General features: G+C 39.6%; 1 protein-coding gene across 2 annotated transcripts in view; it reads left to right on the top strand.

Annotated features, from left to right (window-relative positions):
* TTC39C (tetratricopeptide repeat domain 39C) overlaps positions 1-20,153 on the top strand; it is a 122,865-nt gene that overhangs the window by 47,834 nt on the left and 54,878 nt on the right. For both annotated transcript variants that reach the window (XM_007974438.3, XM_073006416.1), the window contains exons 2-5: positions 2,036-2,084; positions 3,905-4,033; positions 7,031-7,145; positions 18,329-18,683. In XM_007974438.3, coding sequence (XP_007972629.3) covers positions 2,036-2,084; positions 3,905-4,033; positions 7,031-7,145; positions 18,329-18,683 — 648 coding nt within the window. The remainder of the gene's footprint in view (positions 1-2,035; positions 2,085-3,904; positions 4,034-7,030; positions 7,146-18,328; positions 18,684-20,153) is intronic.

Here is a 20,153-nt window from a genome sequence, read left to right as displayed (position 1 = left end):
TGGTTTTTTTCCCCTACTTAAATGATAAGATGGTATGTGAAGTCAAAAGGGCTAGGTTAGGTACCATGAATAATTAATTGCCACAGCTCTCAGAAACCTAATTTTAGCCAAGAATAAGAAGCAGATGTGGCAACAGTAGTCCCTAGTTTCAGCTTCCTTCATTTTTCAAATGGCAAAGTGGCTAATATGTAAGCAGGGAAAGGGAAAAGGAGGGAAAAGTCGCAGTACGCAGCACTTGATTGAGACGTGTCTGTTCCTGAAAGACAGAATTCTGTGTCATCCCTTCCTTCACTGACTTGGATTTGCGGAACACCTGCTATGTGTGTAAGGTGGATATGATATCTATAGTAGGGTAGGGTAGCAGCCCGTACTGTTATGCCCATATAGTGCTATGGGATGAGAAAAACTAACATGTATTTTGAGGCAGATTGTGGGGATGACAGATGCTACAAAAGTGTGCCGTTTGATCTAAGTTCATGGGTGTGAGTGCTGGTTAGGGATTCCTCACAAGGGAATTGACCTTCCCATTTTTTTTCATGTTGGTTTAAGTAACCTATTAAATGGGATAAGCAGACTATTATTAACTGTAGAATTTAGGTAGGTACTAAGTAGATGAAAAAGAAAATGGTAGCAGAAGGTTAATGTTAAATAGAGTCCTGGATGGCACACATACTTTCTCTGACACACACACAGTGCACCAGGAGAAAAATGAATGTGCATACCCTTTAACTCAGTAATGCTACCTCTAGCATTTTATCCCAATATATTTGGCCTCGCCTGCAAAAGTGTATGTACAAGATGTCCATTAGGCATATGTGTGTGTATACACATTCAGACACATGTAAGCGTGCACCTTCTCTTTCCCGTAGACATATACATACTCTCACTTTGCATATATTCTGTATTTATAGTCAGAGATTGAATACATTGTTTCATGCCTTTTCATAGTGATCGTATAGTATTTGCATAATAAAAAATCAATAAAATGATTTTCATTTAAGAAGGTAGTTACAACTAGCTTTTCATTTTAGTGCAATTTATAGAGATCTGGATTTTGTACTATTTTGGATTTTGAAGCAGAACATTTATATTCTTTTATTCGTTAAATTGGTATTGATTTGCTTTCATTTTTGGCTTACAATAAAATCAGATGATTACAAGGGGGAATGACTGACTCTTAGAGAGGCATTCCTAAGGTTCTCGGATTGATGAGTGACTTTGTGAAGTCTGACTCAGTGAAGAGACCCTTAGATCTGCTCTAGAAACTATACTGATTTTCTGTGTTGAACATTTGTAACAAGTTTTGCATTTTAAAAATGATCTAACTGGTAACGGTAGAAGATTATTTTAAAAATGAATAATAACCATCTTTCTTTGGCCATGTTTTTGTAGTTGTCAGATTGTTTCTATCTTTTTTTTTTTTTTTTTTTGAGACAGAGTCTCACTCCCGCCCAGCCTGGAGTGCAATGGTGCGATCTTGGCTCAGTGCAACCTCCACCTCCTAGGTTCACACAATTCTTCCTGTCTCGGGCTCCCGAATAGCTGGGATTATAGACACCCACCACCACTTGCTGCTAACTTTTGTATTTTTAGTAGAGATGGAGTTTTGCCATGTTGGCTAGGCCTGTCTGCCACTCCTGACCTCAAGTAATCCGCCTGCCTCAGCCTCCCAAAGTGCTGGGATTACAGGCATGAGCCACTGCGCCTGGCCTGTTTCTACCATCTTTATATTTATTGTGTCAACTCTTTAACAGCCACAGTTAAAAAGTGTACTAAGACAGTGTCTGTTCTAATTTGACTTTTTGTTTGCCTTAATTTGAAGAATCAGAGGCAAATTGTCTCCTGGCAGATAGAGCTGTCAACCACCTTGCCTCTTTACTTTCTTTATTAGGGTAATTTAATCTGCTTGATGACCTTAACTACTTTTATCCAATTAGGAGGATTATATGGTAATCATGAGATGTCAAATGCTTTTAAAATAAAATTTTACAATGAAAATAATTTTATTGTGTGTATGTGTGTTTTTTTTTAACAGAAATCATAGCCCACTAATGAGTTTTGGAGCCAGCTTTGTCAGTTTTTTGGTAAGTTGATATCTTAAGACCTATTGGCATGAAAGAAACAATTATATAAAGTAATATCTGTTAGTGGCTACCAGTTATATAGATACACTATTGTAGAAAGTCTTTTAGAGTCTAAAACTGAAGTAAAGTTTTTGCCTATTACCCAATGCCTATGAAATAATCTGTCTTCCCTAATTTTAAAAATACAATGCTTACATCTTATGTATAAGGTATTATATTTTAACCAAAGTCCTTTTTAGAATAAAAATGTAATGGAAATAACTTTAATAATTAAAATTGCATTCAAGGTAGAAAAAAGTTCTGGGTTTGGGTAATAAAGATTTGCTCTAAAATTATTGAGTAAATGTGGACTAGAGGACAAGTTAAATGAGCAGAGCTAAAATTTGTCAGTTAGTGTTACATTTCCAAATATGAGTATTTGGGAATTGAGGAAGTAGGTTGCAGTTAGGTTTTAAAGTACATTGGGCAGTGTGGAAAATGGGATACTTCCATTTTCCAGAAACAGTAATAACGTCACACAAATTATTTTCAAACACGTAATTTTTTTAAAAGACTATTAAAGAATTGTGTAACAGCAAGAAAAAAAAAAGTCGTGATAGAGACTGAAAAAGAGAAAGCATTTAGATCCAAGATTTAGAAAGATGTCAGCAAATGGGCGTGTCACAGCCTGGCAGTGCTCTACCACAGGTACCACGCCAGCTGCCAGTTTTTATTCAAGGTATTTATTTCCTCTTATTGCCAGTTAATGCAACAAAAATGTTAAGGGCTATTGTTTGAAATAATACATTATTCCCAACCCTAAGGAACATGGTACTGGGTGGTGGTTGTAACATTAGAACCCAAGTGATTATAAGGGCTGCAAATGAGATCTAACCAAAGGGTCCCGGCTGAGTCTGGTGGTGGTGGAGGAGGAGGAGAAGCAAGGCCACAGCAGGGTTGAGATTTCAGCAGCTTGAGAGGAGGGTTGGGAAGCAGAGTGTGGCCGGGAGGCCTGGGCCGAGGTTTGGCTAGAATGGAAAAGTAGGTTAGAGCCATACTGAGGAAGCCTTTTGAAAGGCCAAGATGGAACTGGTAGAATTTGATAGGAAATGAGGAGCTGGAGACAGTAGGTTCATCAGGTCCTTCCAAGAACCAGGTATCCCGCAGCAAGTCTGTCTCTGCCCCTGTAAGCCCATTCATCTCAGAAACCTCAGTTCTACTGTGTAAAAGTCACAGGTGTTGAGCAGACATTCAGTAGATTTCCCCTACCTCGTTAAATGTGGCCTGAAAAAGTCCGCTAGGATCAGGTGCCTGGAAACAAGCTGTCATGGAATTTTTAAACATAGACAATATAAAATGAATTCCTTATAAGTGAACCTACTGGAATTACAGTCCCTGGAAAGTCTGAAGATTTTCTAAGAGTACCTACAAGCTGCTGTTTCATTAGCATTTCTGTGCAGTTCTTGGCGGAGCCAGGGATCCATATGTGGGTGGAATGAACTTTTGAATTAGACACCATTGTAAAAACTGAATTGAGCAGACCAATCAGAAATTATAGAGAATTTTTGTTACCATGTTTAATAACCGCAACAACAAAAATTGTAGAACAGTAATGGCAAGGACATTTATTACCGTATTTTTTTCATGATGATGTGATAGAGGTATAATCTTACTTCATGTTGAGATTATAGTTTCTTTAAATGAATAGATTATGCCATAACATTGTGATTCTTTTGCTTGCAATAAATAAGTGTTTTTTTATTTGGAGTTTTCTTGTAATAAATTGGCTTAAATTTTCCAATACTGATTCATACATTCATTCATTCATTCTTTCTTGGAAGAATGCCATGATGACATTTGAGGAAGAAAAAATGCAGTTGGCATGTGATGACTTAAAAACCACAGAAAAACTGTGTGAAAGTGAAGAGGCTGGAGTAATTGAAACAATCAAGAATAAAATTAAGAAGAATGTAAGTACTGCGGCTTTAGGTTGTGGACTGTGTGCCACTGATTTAGAATATCACTTTTGTTCATTTAGAACAAAAGCTGTTTGCTTGGTTTTAGTATTTAGAATATGACTGAAAAACCACAATGTTTCTTATGGTTTTTGGTCATATAAAATGTATCTCTTATAAAAACAAAAGCTGCTTTCAGTCCTCCAGAGCCATTCAGTGTATGTTCTTTTGATATCTTAGAATCATCTTCTTCCATAATGGGCCATGTGGCAAGGGCTGTTTTAATGAGGTTTTCCTATATGTAATTCAAGTAGGATACGATGACAGTTGATGAATAATAGAATTGCATTTTGGTATAATTCTGGAATTCAGCTGTTTACCTAATTTTCCCCAGGCCTCACCAGCCTTTGGTTACAAATAGTCATAATACCATCAGAATCCAGTTTTCCTGATTTTCCCATCACCATTCCAGTGCAAAAGTGCTAGGCTATGGAGAGGCATCCTCCTAACCCTGATGTTACACGGAGTGCCCAAGGGTCTTGCATGCGTCACTGACAGATCAGTCTGTTGGATATAGTCATCAGAAGCCACCTGTCTTCTGCTCCTGCATGCCCGTGCCCTGCCTATGAAGCATCATAGGAGACTGCTTCACCTCCGCTCTTGTTTATGGTGTCCACCATGAGAAAGCCACTGATGGGCCAAGGGGCCCACCTCCTGATGCTCCAGAGGGCCAGAATTTTCCTAGCTTCCTCTCTCTCCAGCCTGACACATCCTGCACAGCAGATGTTGTTACAAACGAGGAAATAGAAGCATCTTGACATTTTCCCAAGTGAATAGAATAGTGAGTGCTGGGGCTAGATTTGGAACAACAGTGACCACGATGGATTATGCTAAAATCTAGAAAAAGGGAAACAGATCATTCTGGTGTGTCTGTGTGTATACTGTTGACATATTTGCAAAAATCCTATTATTTCTTCTGTCATTGTGATAGCATATAAAGGTATTTAACTTATTCAAGTTTATTTTGTACTAAGAATGCAGAATGTTCTATTCTGGAGTGTTCTATTCTTCATTTTAGAAACATTATGATAAAGACCAATTTTTATAATGTCTAATCAATGACCAAGTGCTGTTGACTCTTTTTCTTAAATACCTCTTGAATTCATTGACTGCTCTCCATCCTCACTGCCATCTCTGTAGGTCAGACACTATCCCACCTGTCTAAGACACATGAGTATTTCTGCCTCCAGTCTCACGGTTCTTTAATGTAGGGGTCCCCAACCTCTGGGCCATGGACCTATACTGGTCTGTGGCCTGTTAGGAACCAGACCACAGGGCAGGAGGTGAGCTGAAGGGCGAGTGAGCGTTGCCACCTGAACTTTGCCTGCTGTCAGATCAACAGCGTCATTAGATTGTCATAGGAGCATGAACTGTCTATGCAAGGGATCTAGGGTGCACACTGCTTATGAGAATCTAACTAATGCCTGATGATCTGAGGTGGAACAGTTTCATCCTGAAACCGTTAACTCATCTCCTCCCAACCCCCTAACCCAGTCCATGGAAAAATTGTCTTCCATGCAGCTGGTCCCTGCTGCCAAAAAGGTTGGGGACTGCTGCTCTAATTCATTGTCCATAATATAGTCACTAAAATGCAAATTTCTTGCTTGCTTGGTTTTCAGTGGTCCCCCTCACCAGCCATTGCCATTGTAATAAAGTATAGACTCCTTAATGTGGCTGACTTGGCATTTACGTTTCCTCTGCCTGGAACTTTCTCCTCCCTCGTTTCCTGGTTCCTACTCCTCTTTAGTTCTTTCTAGGTATCCTTTTCCCCAAGGACTCTTGCTTGAGGCCCCCTGCCCTGTTAAGTGTGTCTCCTACAGGTTCCCGTAGTTCCCTGTCCTTACCCTTCAGAGAGCTTTCCACAGTACACAGTAATATGGTCTATTTTCCTCAGTGGAGTGAAAGCTTACATGTCTGCCATCAGTATCCAGTACCATGTCTGGCACCTGTGTTAATAATTAACATTTGTAATGAGTCCTTGCAATTTAAAAAGCATTTTCACATTCAGTATCTCATTAGCCCTCCCAACAATCCTCACAATAGACGCTGTTACAAACGAGGAAAAAGAAGCATCTTGACATTTTCCCAAGTGAACAGAATAGTGAGTCCTGGGGCTAGATTTGGAACAACAGTGACCACGATGGATTATGCTAAAATCTAGAAAAAAAAGGAAACAGATCATTCTGGTGTGTCTACTGTGTATACTATTGACATATTTGCAAAACTCCTATTATTTCTTCTGTCATTGTGATAGCATATGAAAGCTATTTAACTTATTCAAGTTTACTTTGTACTAAGAATGCAGAGTGTTCTGTTCTGGAGTGTTCTATTCTTCATTTTAGAAACATTATGATAAAGACCAATATTTTATAAAAAGTGACTTGACTTTTTGCATATTTGTATTTATATGACATATTTCAAGTACTGTTTGTGATTTATTCAAAGCTAATTTTAAATTCTGGAATATTTTCTCCTTAATGGAAATGTAGTCAGTTTCTGATCTTTACTTCTTAGTTGCATGCCTGAAAAGAATGCCCCTAATGTTATCCTACCTGAAGACAGGTGGCTGCAAAGTTGACTTTTCAGGTTATCTACTTAAGGAATATATTGTACTTTTAATGATTTTTATTTTGAATAAGAAAGACTTTATGTTTTTTTTTTTTTAAAGGTGAAACTGAAGATTTTTGTTGCTTTTCGTATTCCCCATGAACTCACCTTGTATCACTTAGAATATTTTTGTCTTTGAGTTGCAGGGCTCAAACAAACAAAACAAAGTTAGACTAATGGGAATTTGGAGCTGCCAGGCTCATAGGATAAATTTGTTCTTGGCTTTGAGTGCCAGGTTTCACAATTCCTATGTAAAATTATTTTGTACAATAACCTAATACTGTCTGGGGGGACTAACGTTGTTGTGTGTGATTTATCAGTGTGGACTTTCTTTCTGCCAAACAGGTTGATGTCCGAAAATCCGCCCCCTCTATGGTTGATCGGCTTCAGAGGCAGATAATCATAGCTGACTGTCAGGTTTACCTGGCTGTGCTTTCATTTGTAAAACAAGAATTGTCAGGTATGCTGAAGCGTTATTTTTAATGATTTTCACTATTTAGTGCACACAATTAGTAATACGCTTTTTAAAGAATGCCTTGTATTTCAGTCTTTGAAAACGTGGCGCCTCTTTGGAGCATGATACTGATTTATTACTGGGGAAATTGAAACCACAAGTGTTTAATGTGTGTTTAGTGGAGCAGTTTTTGTGCCAGAGTCTGTCTCATCCTCTTGTCTCAAGGGAATTCTGTCATACTTACAGCAATTGCTAGTGCCTTTTATATGTATGTAGATGTATAATACTTTTTCTTTGTGGGAATCGGGTTGTGATCATAACCTTTAAAGTGAAATGTCACTGGCTTAAATTTATGGTTTTCCAGAAGTTGTTATTAAGGCCTGAGTGCCTTCAATGGTTTCACGTATATTAGATCGTTAAAGATCATTAAAGATTTGCTAATATAGTGGAATTACCTGCATTTTAACAAACTTTAGTGAGGGATATAAACTAATTTCTTAATTAGTCTGTCCAGGACAAACGTTTTCTAGGTTTAGCTTTAATTTCTTGAGTGAAATAGACTCAAGTGAGCCTCTAAAGCTTGTCCTATGACTGAGTCTAAAATTGACCTAATTATTTTAATTATGTGGTTATGGTGGTCTCTGATAATGACAGCAGAAACTTACCATTTTGGTAGATAGAATTTACTTGAAAAAACTGAAAATTCTAAAAGGAAATCAATTCAAATTCACTGTCAGAAAGATATTTTCTCCTAAACCTTAAATGAAGAATATATTTCTTTTAAATTGTAACATACTCTTTTCTTTCTAGCCTATCAGAAGCAAGTTTTTCCCCCTTTTCCTTATTTCTCTTGCTGTTTCCATCTTTGTCTCTGTCTCGTACCAGGGATGCTTTGTTTCTGTTTGGCTGAAGTCAAAAGTGGAATTTAACTTTTATTTTGACCTCTGAAATTTGGACTTCTAAATATTGATCTTTCTTTTAAAATATGTTCTATGATGTACATCCACTGTTTGCTTTGGTTCAGTAATTCTTTTTCTCCTTAACCCTCTTCTCAGCACTCTTCTAATAATACCTTACTTATATGGTCAAGAACTCCTAGCTCATGTGAATTTTCTATAATGCAGTAATGTCAAATCCCCCATTTGGAGTGCACTGCTGACTCAGATACAAACAAGTACCGGAGCATGTCTGGACCTCATTGGTCAAGACAAGAGCTCTGTGATTTTGTACTCCCTTTTCGTGACACTCAAAGACTCTCGTAAGGAGCTAATTTTAACCATTAAGAAAATATCTGGCCAGGTGCCTTGGCTCACACCTGTAATCCCAGTACATTAGGAAGCTGAGGCAGGCGGATCACTCAAATCAGGAGTTCGAGACCAGCCTGGCCAACATGGTGAAACCCTATCACTAATAAAATACAAAAATTGGCTGCGTGTGGTGGCAGGCGCCTGTAATCCCAGCTACTTGGGAGGCTGAGGCAGGAGAATCACTTGAACATGGGAGGTGGGGGTTGCAGTGACCTGAGATCACTCTACTGCACTCCAGCCTGGGTGACAGAACAAGACTTAAAAAGAAAAGGAAAGAAAAGAAAAGAAAATACCTGTTGAGAGAGGAGAATAAAGCAAATGTAATAAAAGTTAAAGTGTGAGAGTGTATGAGAACTTTTTTTTTTGAAATGGAGTCTCGCACTGTTGCCTGGGCTGGAGTGCAGTGGCACGATCTCGGTTCACTGCAACCTCTGCCTCCCAGGTTCAAGCAATTCTCCTGCCTCAGCCTCTGGAGTAGCTGGGATTACAGGTGCCTGCCACCACGCCTGGCTAATTTTTTGTATTTTCAGTAGAGATGGGGTTTCACTATGTTGGTCAGCCTGGTCTTGAACTCTGACTTCGTGATCTGCCCGCCTCAGCCTCCCAAAGTGCTGGGATTACAGGAATGAGCTGCCGCATCCAGCCAGAACTTTTTAAATGAGTATATCTGTCTTTCATTTGTTCAATCATTGATCTATTCAACAAATAATTATAGAGCACATGCTGTGTGCTAAGCACTTAGATAAGCAAACACAGACCTAGTCCCTGCCCTCGTGAAGCTGAGAATTATCAGATAATAGTATTTATATTTAAGATTATTCTGATTGTAAAATTACTAAATATTAGTATGGAAAATTTTGGAAAGATAGAAAGCAAGTCATCATCTCCAATTTCAACACTTAGAGAAAATCTCTTTTTGTTAATAACAATCTGCTTTATATTTCTTTATCTTTTATGCAAAATTGAATCTATAGTATTTTGTATCTTATTTTCTCTTTTTCAATTATACTTTGGATATTTTCCCTATGACTCAGTTTCAGAACATAATTTTAAATATAGTGTGTTAGTTTGTCATATGAATATGCCCTAATGCATGTAATCAATTCCTCATGGACATTTAGATTGGTGTGCATTTTTGGGGGGTATTAGTGAGGTTGAACATGCTTTTGTATTTTATCCATAAACTATATTTCTTTCACAAATTATCTTCAGAGCCTTTGCCTATTCTAATAGTTTGATATTATTGTTACTTAATCCTGTTTATTGTAGTATTTGACAGCATTCTTGGTTCTTCCTGAAGTCCTATGATTTATTGAATATGATATTGACATTGAAGTGAAATTCTCATAGGCATGAAAGCCTCTGGTTGTCATAAACTTATGTAGTGGTTATTTGCTTTGTGAATAGCTCAGTATTTGTTTCAAACAAAGACGACCAACACTGTGCTCTATTTGCCTTTCAGACACCCAGTGGGTTATTAAGCTACAAATAATTTGTTTACTTCATTGTTGGGATCTACATTTCTTAGAAAACATTTTACATGGATAATTTTCTTGGGGGAAAAAAAACTCACAAAGCTCCTTGTTGGAGATGTTTGTTAATGGGTGGCCCTCCCCACCCCTGGAGCAGGGCAGCACTGAGGGGCCAGGGGCACACACACAGGCCAGAGCTCTGGTAGAGATGAGCCAATGTGAACTTTTTAGTGGTTCATGCTTTTTTTTTTTTTTTTTTAAAAAAAAAAAAAGACAGTTTCTCGCTCTGTCATGCAGGCTGGAGTGCAGTGGCACAATCTCGGCTCACTGCACAACCTCTGCCTCCCAGGTTCAAGCAATTCTTGTACCTCAGCCTCCCAAGTAGCTAGGATTACAGGCGCCCGCCACCACTCCTGGCTAATTTTTTGTATTTTTAGTAGAGACGGGGTTTCACCATATTGCCAGGCTGGTCTCGAACTCCTGCTCTTAAGTGATCCACCCACCTTGGCCTCCCAAAGTGCTGGGATTGCAGGCATGAGCCACCATGCCCAGTCAATACTTCTTACTTTTAAAAGAACTTGTGTTTATCTCATTTAAACTTCCTTATAAGGAATTACTCCATCATCTCTTTAATTTCCCATACTATTTTATATCTTTTAAATTCACTCTATTATCCAAGGGTCTTTTATTGCAGCAAGAATATATTACTTTTGTGATAAAAAGAAATTATTTTTAAAACATATTTTATGGCACTTGCCACCTTGTTTTATAGTAAGTTTCCTTTATTTCCTTTTGGATTTGAAGAGAGGGCCCATGTCTTTCTCACCTTTGTATTCTTGGCGACATATATACTCCAGTTTTCCTTAGATGAGATTGTTTTCCTTCTTTGACAGGTGAGACAGTTGTGGTTGAATGATTTAGGCAGCTTGTTGGTGATAACAGAACCAGGGCCTGAACCATGGTTTTCTCATTTCCTAACTGAAATCCTGGTGCTGTCCATGTGCTCCCATCTTAGTTTGGCTGCTTGTGCTACCACCTTCCAAGTGGCCCAGAAACCTGGGTTTCTTGGGGCCTTCTCCCTCAGGTGCTCCCTGTGCCCTGGGCTAGAATAGTAGCCACACTGCCTCTTGCTCCCCTCTGGGCCACACTCTGTTGCTGCTAGAGCATCTTTCCAGAACCACTTAAACCCATGCTTTAAACACTTAGCTGGCCTGCCTCACCTGCAAGGCAAGGCCTGAATTCCTTTTGTGCAGAGCATATAAGACTCTTTCCCAGCCCCCTGCCCTTCCACTACCTCATCTAGCTGAGCCAAGGTTCTCACACTTCCCTGAATACCCCCTGCTGCCTTGAGCTTTTATTCATCTTACCCTGTCAGTGTGGAACATCCCTACCCCCTTTATCTTTCTCTTATGCTTAATGAAGTACAGCCCAGGCCTTCCTCCTTTGTACAGCATTCCCTCCTCATGTCAATCCTGGCTCTGTCACCTAGGCTGGAGATCATAACTCACTGCAGCCTTGAGCTCCTAGGTTCAAGTGATTCTCTTGCCTCAGCCTCTCGAGTAGCTGGGACTACAGGCACGTACCAACACACCTGGCTAATTTTTAAAAATGTTTTTGTAGAAATAGGGGTCTCACTATGCTGCCCAGGCAGGTCTTGAACTCCTGGGCTCAAGCGATCCTTCCACCCTGTCCTCCCAAAGTGTGGGGATTACAGGTGTGAGCCACCATGCCCAGCCAATCTAGCCTTTGTTGTGCTATTACTTACATCCTGTACATCACCATTTACCGCATGTATCGCATAGCAATACTCATATACATTTACATGTCTGCCTAAAGCATTAGGCTACATGCTCCTTGAGGGTAGGGACTGTGCAATCTACCTGCTGTTTTACCTCTTCTCCACATATGTTGAGCATTTCCTGTGTGCCCACATGCTGTGAGATGATAGGTGCTGGTAGTCTAGAGATGAATGAGATGCACCTCATGCCCTGGGGGAACTCATGATATGGCAGTAGGAAAAAATAAGTAAGTAAATAAATTCTAATTCAGGAAGATACTTCAGTCATAGGCACATAAGTTAGTCATAGAGGTTGAATAGGGAACAAGTGATTCTGAATCTTTGGGAAGATCAAGTATCCCTTATCCCTGAGGAGGGTTATAAAGAATGAAGGTCCGTTTCCTTCTCTGTGTCCTTAGAACCTGGTAGGATGTTTTTGCCTAGAACATGGTGGGTAGATATTAAAATCCATTTATGCCTAGTGTTCCATTATTGGAATGCTAAGCATGTGGGAGTTATTTATATCCTACTGTTCAAGGCCATTGCCAAGATTTGATTGCAAAAATTCAAAAATTTGCAACCTCAGGCAAAATTAAAGGGAGGAAATGGAGGAAAGGTAATGCCATTCAGGAAGATATTGGGATTGGAGAAGTGAGCCTATTGGAAGTCTGTTGGTGACATATGAAAAAATGCTCATCATCACAGGCTGTCAGAGAAATGCAGATCAAAACCACAGTGAGATATCATCTCACACCAGTTAGAATGGCGATCATTAAAAAGTCAGGAAACAACAGGTACTGGAGAGGATGTGGAGAAATAGGAACACTTTTACACTATTGGTAGGAGTGTAAACTAGTTCAACCATTGTGAAAGACAGTGTGGCGATTCCTCAAGGATCTAGAACTAGAAATACCATTTGACCCAGTGATCCCATTACTGAGTATATACCCAAAGGATTATAAACCATGCTGCTATAAAGACACATGCACACATATGTTTATTGCAGCACTATTCACAATAGCAAAGACTTGGAACCAACCCAAATGGCCATCAGTGATAGACTGGATTAAGAATATGTGGCACATTTACAACATGGAATACTATGCAGCCATAAAAAGGGATGAGTTCATGTCCTTTGTAGGGGCACGGATGAAGCTGGAAACCACCATTCTGAGCAAACTGTTGCAAGGACAGAAAACTAAACACTGCATATTCTCACAGGTGGGAATTGAACAGTGAGAACCCTTGGACACAGGATGGGGAACATCACACACTGGGGCCTGTTGTGGAATTGGGGGAGGGGGGAGGGATAGCATTAGGAGAAATACCTGATGTAAATGATGAGTTAATGGATGCAGCACACCAACATGGCACATGTATACATATGTAACAAACCTGCACGTTGTGCACATGTACCCTAGAACTTAAAGTATAATTTTTTTTTTTTCTTTAAAAAAAAGGTCTGTTGGTGAAGGTTAAAGATAACAAGGCAGTGGGCTGACTGGTGAAAACTGAATCATCTTTTGTCCTTCAAAGTCTTGGGCCAGGCACAGTGGCTCACACCTGTGCACGGTGGCTCCTAGCACTTTGGGAGGCCGAAGTGGGTGGATTGTTTGAGTCTAGGAGTTTGAGACCAGCCTGGGCAACATGGCAAAACCCCATCTCTACTGAAAAAACAAAAAATCAGCCAGGCTTGGTGGCGTGTGCCTGTAGTCCCGGCTACTCGGGAGGCTGAGGTGGAAGAATCACCTGAACTTGGGAGGTCAAGGCTGCAATAAGGTGAGATAGTGCCACTGCACTGTAGCCTGGGCAATCCAACTGAGACCTTGTCTCAAAAAAAAAAAAAAAAAAAAAGGTCTATTATTTGGGTCACAAGAGAGGCAAGCCTGAATTACCTTCCATCATGGGTTAACCAGCCTCCTTCCAGGACAGTTGAACAGACAGGCTTTAGTAGATGCTTGCACCAGATACAGTTCCCATGAAAAATTACAAAATTTATCCAAGATCAATTTAGTGTAACTTGATACTCCCATTTTGCAAGCAGCTCTTGCCCTTTGCCAGGGAAGACTTCTACCCCCATATAGGGCCCATATAGGGCAGGGTTTCCTCTTGCCTCCTCTGTTTCTCAGCTAGTTGTTGCCTGGTCCTCATAAGGTGGGACAAATTGTCTGTTGCCCAGGCTAGGGTGCAGTGGCACAATCTTGGGTCACTACAACCTCCACCTCCTGGGTTCATGCTATTCTCCGGCCTCAGCCTCCCAAGTAGCTGGAACTACAGGCACCTGCCACCATGCCTGGCTAATTTTTTTGTGTTTTTTAGTAGAGGCAGAGTTTCACCATGTTGGCCAGGTTGGTTTTGAACTCCTGACCTCAAGTGGTCCACCCGCCTCATCCTCCCAAAGTGCTAGCATTACAGGCATGAGCCACTGTGCCCGGCCGAGTCTGTGGTTTTCTACTGTCTCCACCTCCTTCCACAGACACAGAGATAACGACAGCTGAATGATTTATACTTGACCTTTCAGAGCAGCCAGATGAAAAGCTGTGCAGGGTGTACGGCTCTTAAGTAGCGTGTTCCCTGCTTGTTGGGAAGACATGCACTCAGGTGCTGTGTCCTTGTGTGGAGCTGCTGGAGCGGCCCCTGTAGGAACCACGGTGCAGAGTGTGCTGTTCTCTCTGCTGCATCCTCCCCCAGCCTCTGCCTCCTCCTGCTTGGCCTGGCTGTGGCTGGAATTTTTGCTTTACAGAGTGTGGGATGGAGAGTAGGGCAAGTCCCGAGAACCTGTTTCAGTGCCAAGTTGGACGTAGAATGTAGTAAAAGCAAAGCCTCTCTCAACATGGGCATTAAGTTTGTTTTGACATACTTCAGTTTATCATCTTTGACTCAGCTGAAAAGGTTGGGTTCCGTTTCCTTGGCTCAAATTAAGGACCTTACAGCTTGTTACCATAGACTTTAACATATTGCTTTCAGACATTGGCACCTATCTTAGGCACAAAATTAAAGACAGACTGAACTCATTATATTTTTATTCTAGAAGAGTGGGCTTTTCACCGTGGAGGTTTCTGTTAACGTTTTATTGATTTAGTTCCACACACTCTGGAGTGGATGGATTCTTAACATTTGTTTCCATTCTACCATCCATTTCTATAGTTCCTCACCTGAGGTCAGAATTGTTAGCATTCATGTCTGTAATCCTGGTCCCTTCGACGTCACATTGAGAGATGCCGTTTCTCTGGGAGCAGGTGTTCACTCTTCTGTTGGGCTTGCACCCTTTTGTCCCGGGGTGTCCCCTGCTTCACTCTGCCTCCAAGCCGCTCGCCCATCTGCTCCTTCCTGCCGGCGTTCCTGCTTCTTTCTCCTGGGGCATTCCCTTTCCCTTAGTGCAAGCTTCACTTCCTTTAATAAAGCTGAGGAAGCCTGGAAAATACAGGATAAAATGGAGTTAATTTTACCCCTCCAAATTTCCAGTGAAGAATGGGTAGGAGTAAAGTGTTCTTCCAAAATCCTGCAATAACTATTTTGTACTCTCTAATTTATTTATGTGTTTACTACATGGAAAACTAATGACAAAAAAAGGAGATTAAAAAAACCAATTCACTCGTCATCTCAGCAGTATTTGTTTTCACGCTTTCTATATATGACCCAGTAGAGCATTTAAATATATGTGTTAAGTTGCATGCTTATTTTTTCTTCTGTGTTTATTTTCTTTTCTAATTTTATTGTGGGCATTAGGCAGGATCGAACTATGTTTTATAGTTCTTTGCTGTTCCTCAGATGGCAAGCACAGTGCCAGGCACATAATATAAACAGTAGCCGGTCGATATTTTTCAGGTTTTACAGATTTGTTTAAAATATGCAGCCTGTGATTATTTGTTTTGAATTAGATTCGAGTTGCCTCTGCGTTCTCAATAATATACATTCTAGTTTCTATTTATTTTTTTCTGCTTTTCTGTTAAATCTTTGGCTTTTTGGATTGTAACTGAGCACGATCTTTCTTGTTTCCGGGCATGCTGGATCAATCCAGACACTTAAAAATCCACTTTGTCAGTATAAAAGAAGCTTCAGGGTTTTCTCCAGGCTTTCGTTTCCCACAGTGCTTCCATTTAGGAGGGGAAAACGTCATTGAGCCTCTTAAAGGAAGGATCTCTGTCTTATTTCACTTCGATTTACCCAGAACAGTGCTTGAAATGTGGTATTTGTACAGTAGATATTCTTAAGTAGAACGAATGAAGAGAAATTGTTTCAAATGTATTACTTTTATTAAAGTTACTAAAAAAACTTTGTAGATTAATTTGTTTTACTTGTTCATCCTATCCTATAGCATTCTTTTTAGTGGAGGTAGACTATAGGACGTTAATCACCCAGAAGTTGTAGGATAATTGTTTTTAAATGTGATCCCATGGGTGATATGTTCACCATTTGTCAGTTGATGCATTTAAGTAAAATAATAGCTTAATACCATGGATTGGGAGTGCCCCAGACCACCCCCAGGTTTGATGACTTCCATGCAAGACTCATCTTACAGTCATATTCTCAGCTGTGACTTCTTACAGCAAAATTATGTTGCATGCTCATTTTGTCATTTGTATTGGTTTTCTTTCCTAATTTTATTGTAGCTATTTGGAAGACTTAGATTATGTTTTGTAGTTCGTTTGTGTTCCTTAGATACAAAGGAAAATCAGCAAAGGGAAAAAGCACATGGGGCAGCGGAGTCCAGGGGAGACCAGGCACAAGCTTCCAAGGCTTTGCTCTCTGGGGAGGCACACAGGGTGTGCTAATTTGCCCCAGCAACGAGTTATGACAACACAAATGAAATTTCACCAACCAGGGAATCTCATTAGACTTAGTGCCAGAGTTTTTATTGGGGGTTGATCATTGTAGGCACCCCTACCTTGCACATAGACAAATTCCAGACTCCCAGAAGAAAAATCAGTGTTCAATGTATATCATATTATTTGTGCAGACAGTTTAGGTGCACACAGTGAGCCACTCTTATCAGTCTTGGAAATGGTAAGAACTTTCCCAGAATCCAAGCTCCCATTCCATCCAAGGGCCAACCTTGTTAGCAGTTCTATTGAATGATAGCAGTCAGGCTGGCTGCATCAATTCTTTTCCACACATCTATTCTTAGATCACTCTCAATTCCGGGATTGGGTGTTTGTAAATCAGATTTTGTTTTATTGCCTATATTTTCTGAAATTTTAGAAATGCCTTTCTGAAAACCTCTTTTCCTACTGTTCTGAAGGGCCTGAAAGTCTGACAGTTCATGTTGTCCATTTGTGCATGAGGGTCAGAGTTGGTATCGTATTAGTAACATTGCTAAGTGGATAAGCTCTCTCATAGTTATGAGAGAACTGTATTTTACAGAAAATTCACTACAGAAAATCCTTTCCTCAAAAATGCGATGATGATACACTCAGATAGTCCCACATAAATTGACCTCCTGCAACCCTTCCTATTCATCTGAAAGTAAAAATATTCCTAGGAGGAGTGGTCAACAGCAGGGTCCTGACGGGCCAGTAGGGGAGGGAGGTTTAAAGATAAGAGATTTGTACCTTCTGCTGTGCAGTAACTTTTTTATTGCCACTTCACTGTGTTTGGGGCAGTGGATAAACCCCAATTTCATAAACCAAATAAAGCCATTCTGATAAGGTGTGGTTAAGCCACACAGTAGGCCTCAGATATACGTGAATTTAGAGGTCTTTACATTTTGCATTTAACATGAATGACTTTTTTGATAATAAACTGGAACTATTTGTTTATCCAGTAAATATTAATCTTTTTTGCCTGCTTGTTTTATTTTATCTTATTTTGTTTTATTTTATTCTATTTTTGGCAAGACGCAATGCTTGGTGTTTGGGTATACATTTCTTTCTTTCTTTTTTTTTTGAGACAGCGTCTCACTCTGTTACCCAGGCTGGCATGGTGTGGCACAGTTGTGGCTCACTGCAGCCTTGACCTCTAGGGCTCAGGGAATCCTCCCACCTCAGCCTCCCAGGTAGCTGGGACTACAGGTGCGCACTACCACGCCTGGCTAAATTTTGTCTTTTTTGTAGAGATGAGTTTTCTCCATGTTGCTCAGCCTGGACTTCAGTAATCTGCCCACCTCGGCCTCCCAAAGGGCTGAGATTACAGGCATGAGCCACCGCGCCCAACCTTGGCTAGAAATTTAATTGTCACCTGACCAAGACCAAGAACTTGCTTTTAAGGAGGACTGTAACACAGGGTATACAAATACAAGGATTATAAAAAAGCTTATCAGGAAAGCAGTACAGTAATTCAGAAACGCAATGGAGGGTGTCACAGAACGCATGAAAAGATGTTGGATTCAGGTGATGCATTCATTCATTCAATGTATATTACATACCATGCTCTAGGTACTGCATGAAGGGCTTCATAGAACAATGAGCAGAAAAACCCGTGCTTACCAATCGTCATCCAGTGTAGTGAAGGGAGAGTGATGAGAAATAAGACGTTTAAGTAAGCACTGTAAGAAAACTGGGTGCAATCGATAATACTTTTTATGTTTTTTAAATTTTTGGCTTGATTTTCAGGTTACTGTTCAGTATCCTTTACTCTAGAAATAGAAACATTACTTTGAATGTTTTTGAATGTTTTCTCCCTTTTTCTTTTTAGCTTATATCAAAGGTGGGTGGATCCTTAGGAAAGCCTGGAAGATTTACAATAAATGCTATCTGGACATCAATGCCCTTCAGGAGCTGTATCAGAAGAAGCTAACTGAAGAGTCCTTGACTTCTGATGCTGCAAATGATAATCACATTGTGGCTGAAGGGGTGTCTGAGGAGTCTCTAAACAGACTGAAAGGTGCTGTTAGCTTTGGATATGGCCTTTTTCACCTTTGCATATCCATGGTGCCCCCAAACCTGCTCAAAATCATCAACCTGCTGGGTTTTCCTGGAGACCGCCTACAGGGGCTTTCTTCACTGATGTATGCAAGCGAAAGTAAGGACATGAAGGCCCCTTTAGCTACGTGAGTAGCTGTATTGCAATGCTTTGGTAGATAATATAGTCTTGAAAGTAAGTAAACAACAATCAAAGACTTTAAAGGAAACTTCAGGTAAAATGTTTGGTTGGTTGCCAGGATGCTGTGCCTTATGTCTTTCAGTGCAACACCAAGGACTGTGTTCTGTGGTCGTGGTGGTGGTTCTAAGCTGACTTTAGTTAGAGAACAAGGCGTTACTCACGAGTCTCACAAGTCATGTATTTTAAAACCTCAAATGATTTTAGAAGCAGTTGTTGTGACTTTGACCACAGTCTGTGAGATTCATGATTCTGATTTTTGGACTTAGCAGGTACAAATTTGATAAGCTCTTTCTGTGGTTCTGAAATTTTTATTCTTATACAGAATCCTCACATTGGGATATTTTCCTTGATAACTCAAGGTGGTTTCTTATACGTGACATGGATATTTTGTGCTCTTCCACTAAACTGAGTCATGTTATGTTCCTTGGTTTAAACTTAAATAATAATTATTTAAGCAGGAGAGCATGAGGAAGCTGATATCACTATCTAGAACAAGAATTCACCAATTTCTACATCACTTAAAAGTGATGTGATTTTTGTTTGTTTATTTTAGTCTGGCAAATATCTACCATTTGTAACTTGAGTAATTTAACAAGATTCCGGATATTCTTTGTCTAACATTACAGCACTTGTCAACATTTTCCCCAAAAATGTTGATATCCCAGAGGACCTTACTTGTATCAGTATTGAGAAATTTGGATGCTAACTTTTAATCAACTGATACCTATTTAAAATATCTTTAATTTTTCATTAAAAAAATTATGCCTCCCTAAACTCATTAAATTACACAGTTGTCCTTTATTAATGTGAATTAACAGGTTTGTTAACTTGTGATCATTTGTCTGTTCATATCTTAATATTTTATGCTTATCTCTGATAAAGAAATGAATTAATAATGTAATTAGTATGAGATCCATTAGAGAACCAAATTTTATAAGCACACCGTAAGTATGCGTTTACATAAAAATATTTGACATGTTGGTTAAACATTTTTGTCTGTTTATTAAATCAAATCCCAATGACTCTGTTTCGTTTACCTAGTTTAACATGGCCATTTTTGTTTTAAGTAATGAGTTTGGGGCAAGGGATCTGAAGTAGTTTATTAATTTGCTTGTTTTTTAAATTGAGCATCTTCAAAGGCCAGAGAAAGAGCCCTTTGTCTTATCCTGTCACCGATTTTAACGCAATTTAGCATAATTTGTGTCTGTGGTTTCTGTATTTAAATTTATTCTTTTTAAAAAATTTTCTTTTTCCTTTTGATCTATTTATTTGTACATGATATTTAAAGTTAGATTCTGGGTTTATACCCTAAGTTTTGTGAACACAAGAGAAAACATTTTCCTTTTGCCAAAATAAAGAAAGAAATAAAGCCTTTATTACAAGGGAACAGTAAGTTCATGGTGACCAGTTACCTTTT

The sequence above is a fragment of the Chlorocebus sabaeus genome, chromosome 18, assembly GCF_047675955.1.
Source record: "Chlorocebus sabaeus isolate Y175 chromosome 18, mChlSab1.0.hap1, whole genome shotgun sequence".
NCBI lineage: Eukaryota > Metazoa > Chordata > Mammalia > Primates > Cercopithecidae > Chlorocebus > Chlorocebus sabaeus.
Note: the sequence above shows the minus strand (reverse complement) of the source record. Positions and strands in the feature narration are given on the sequence as shown.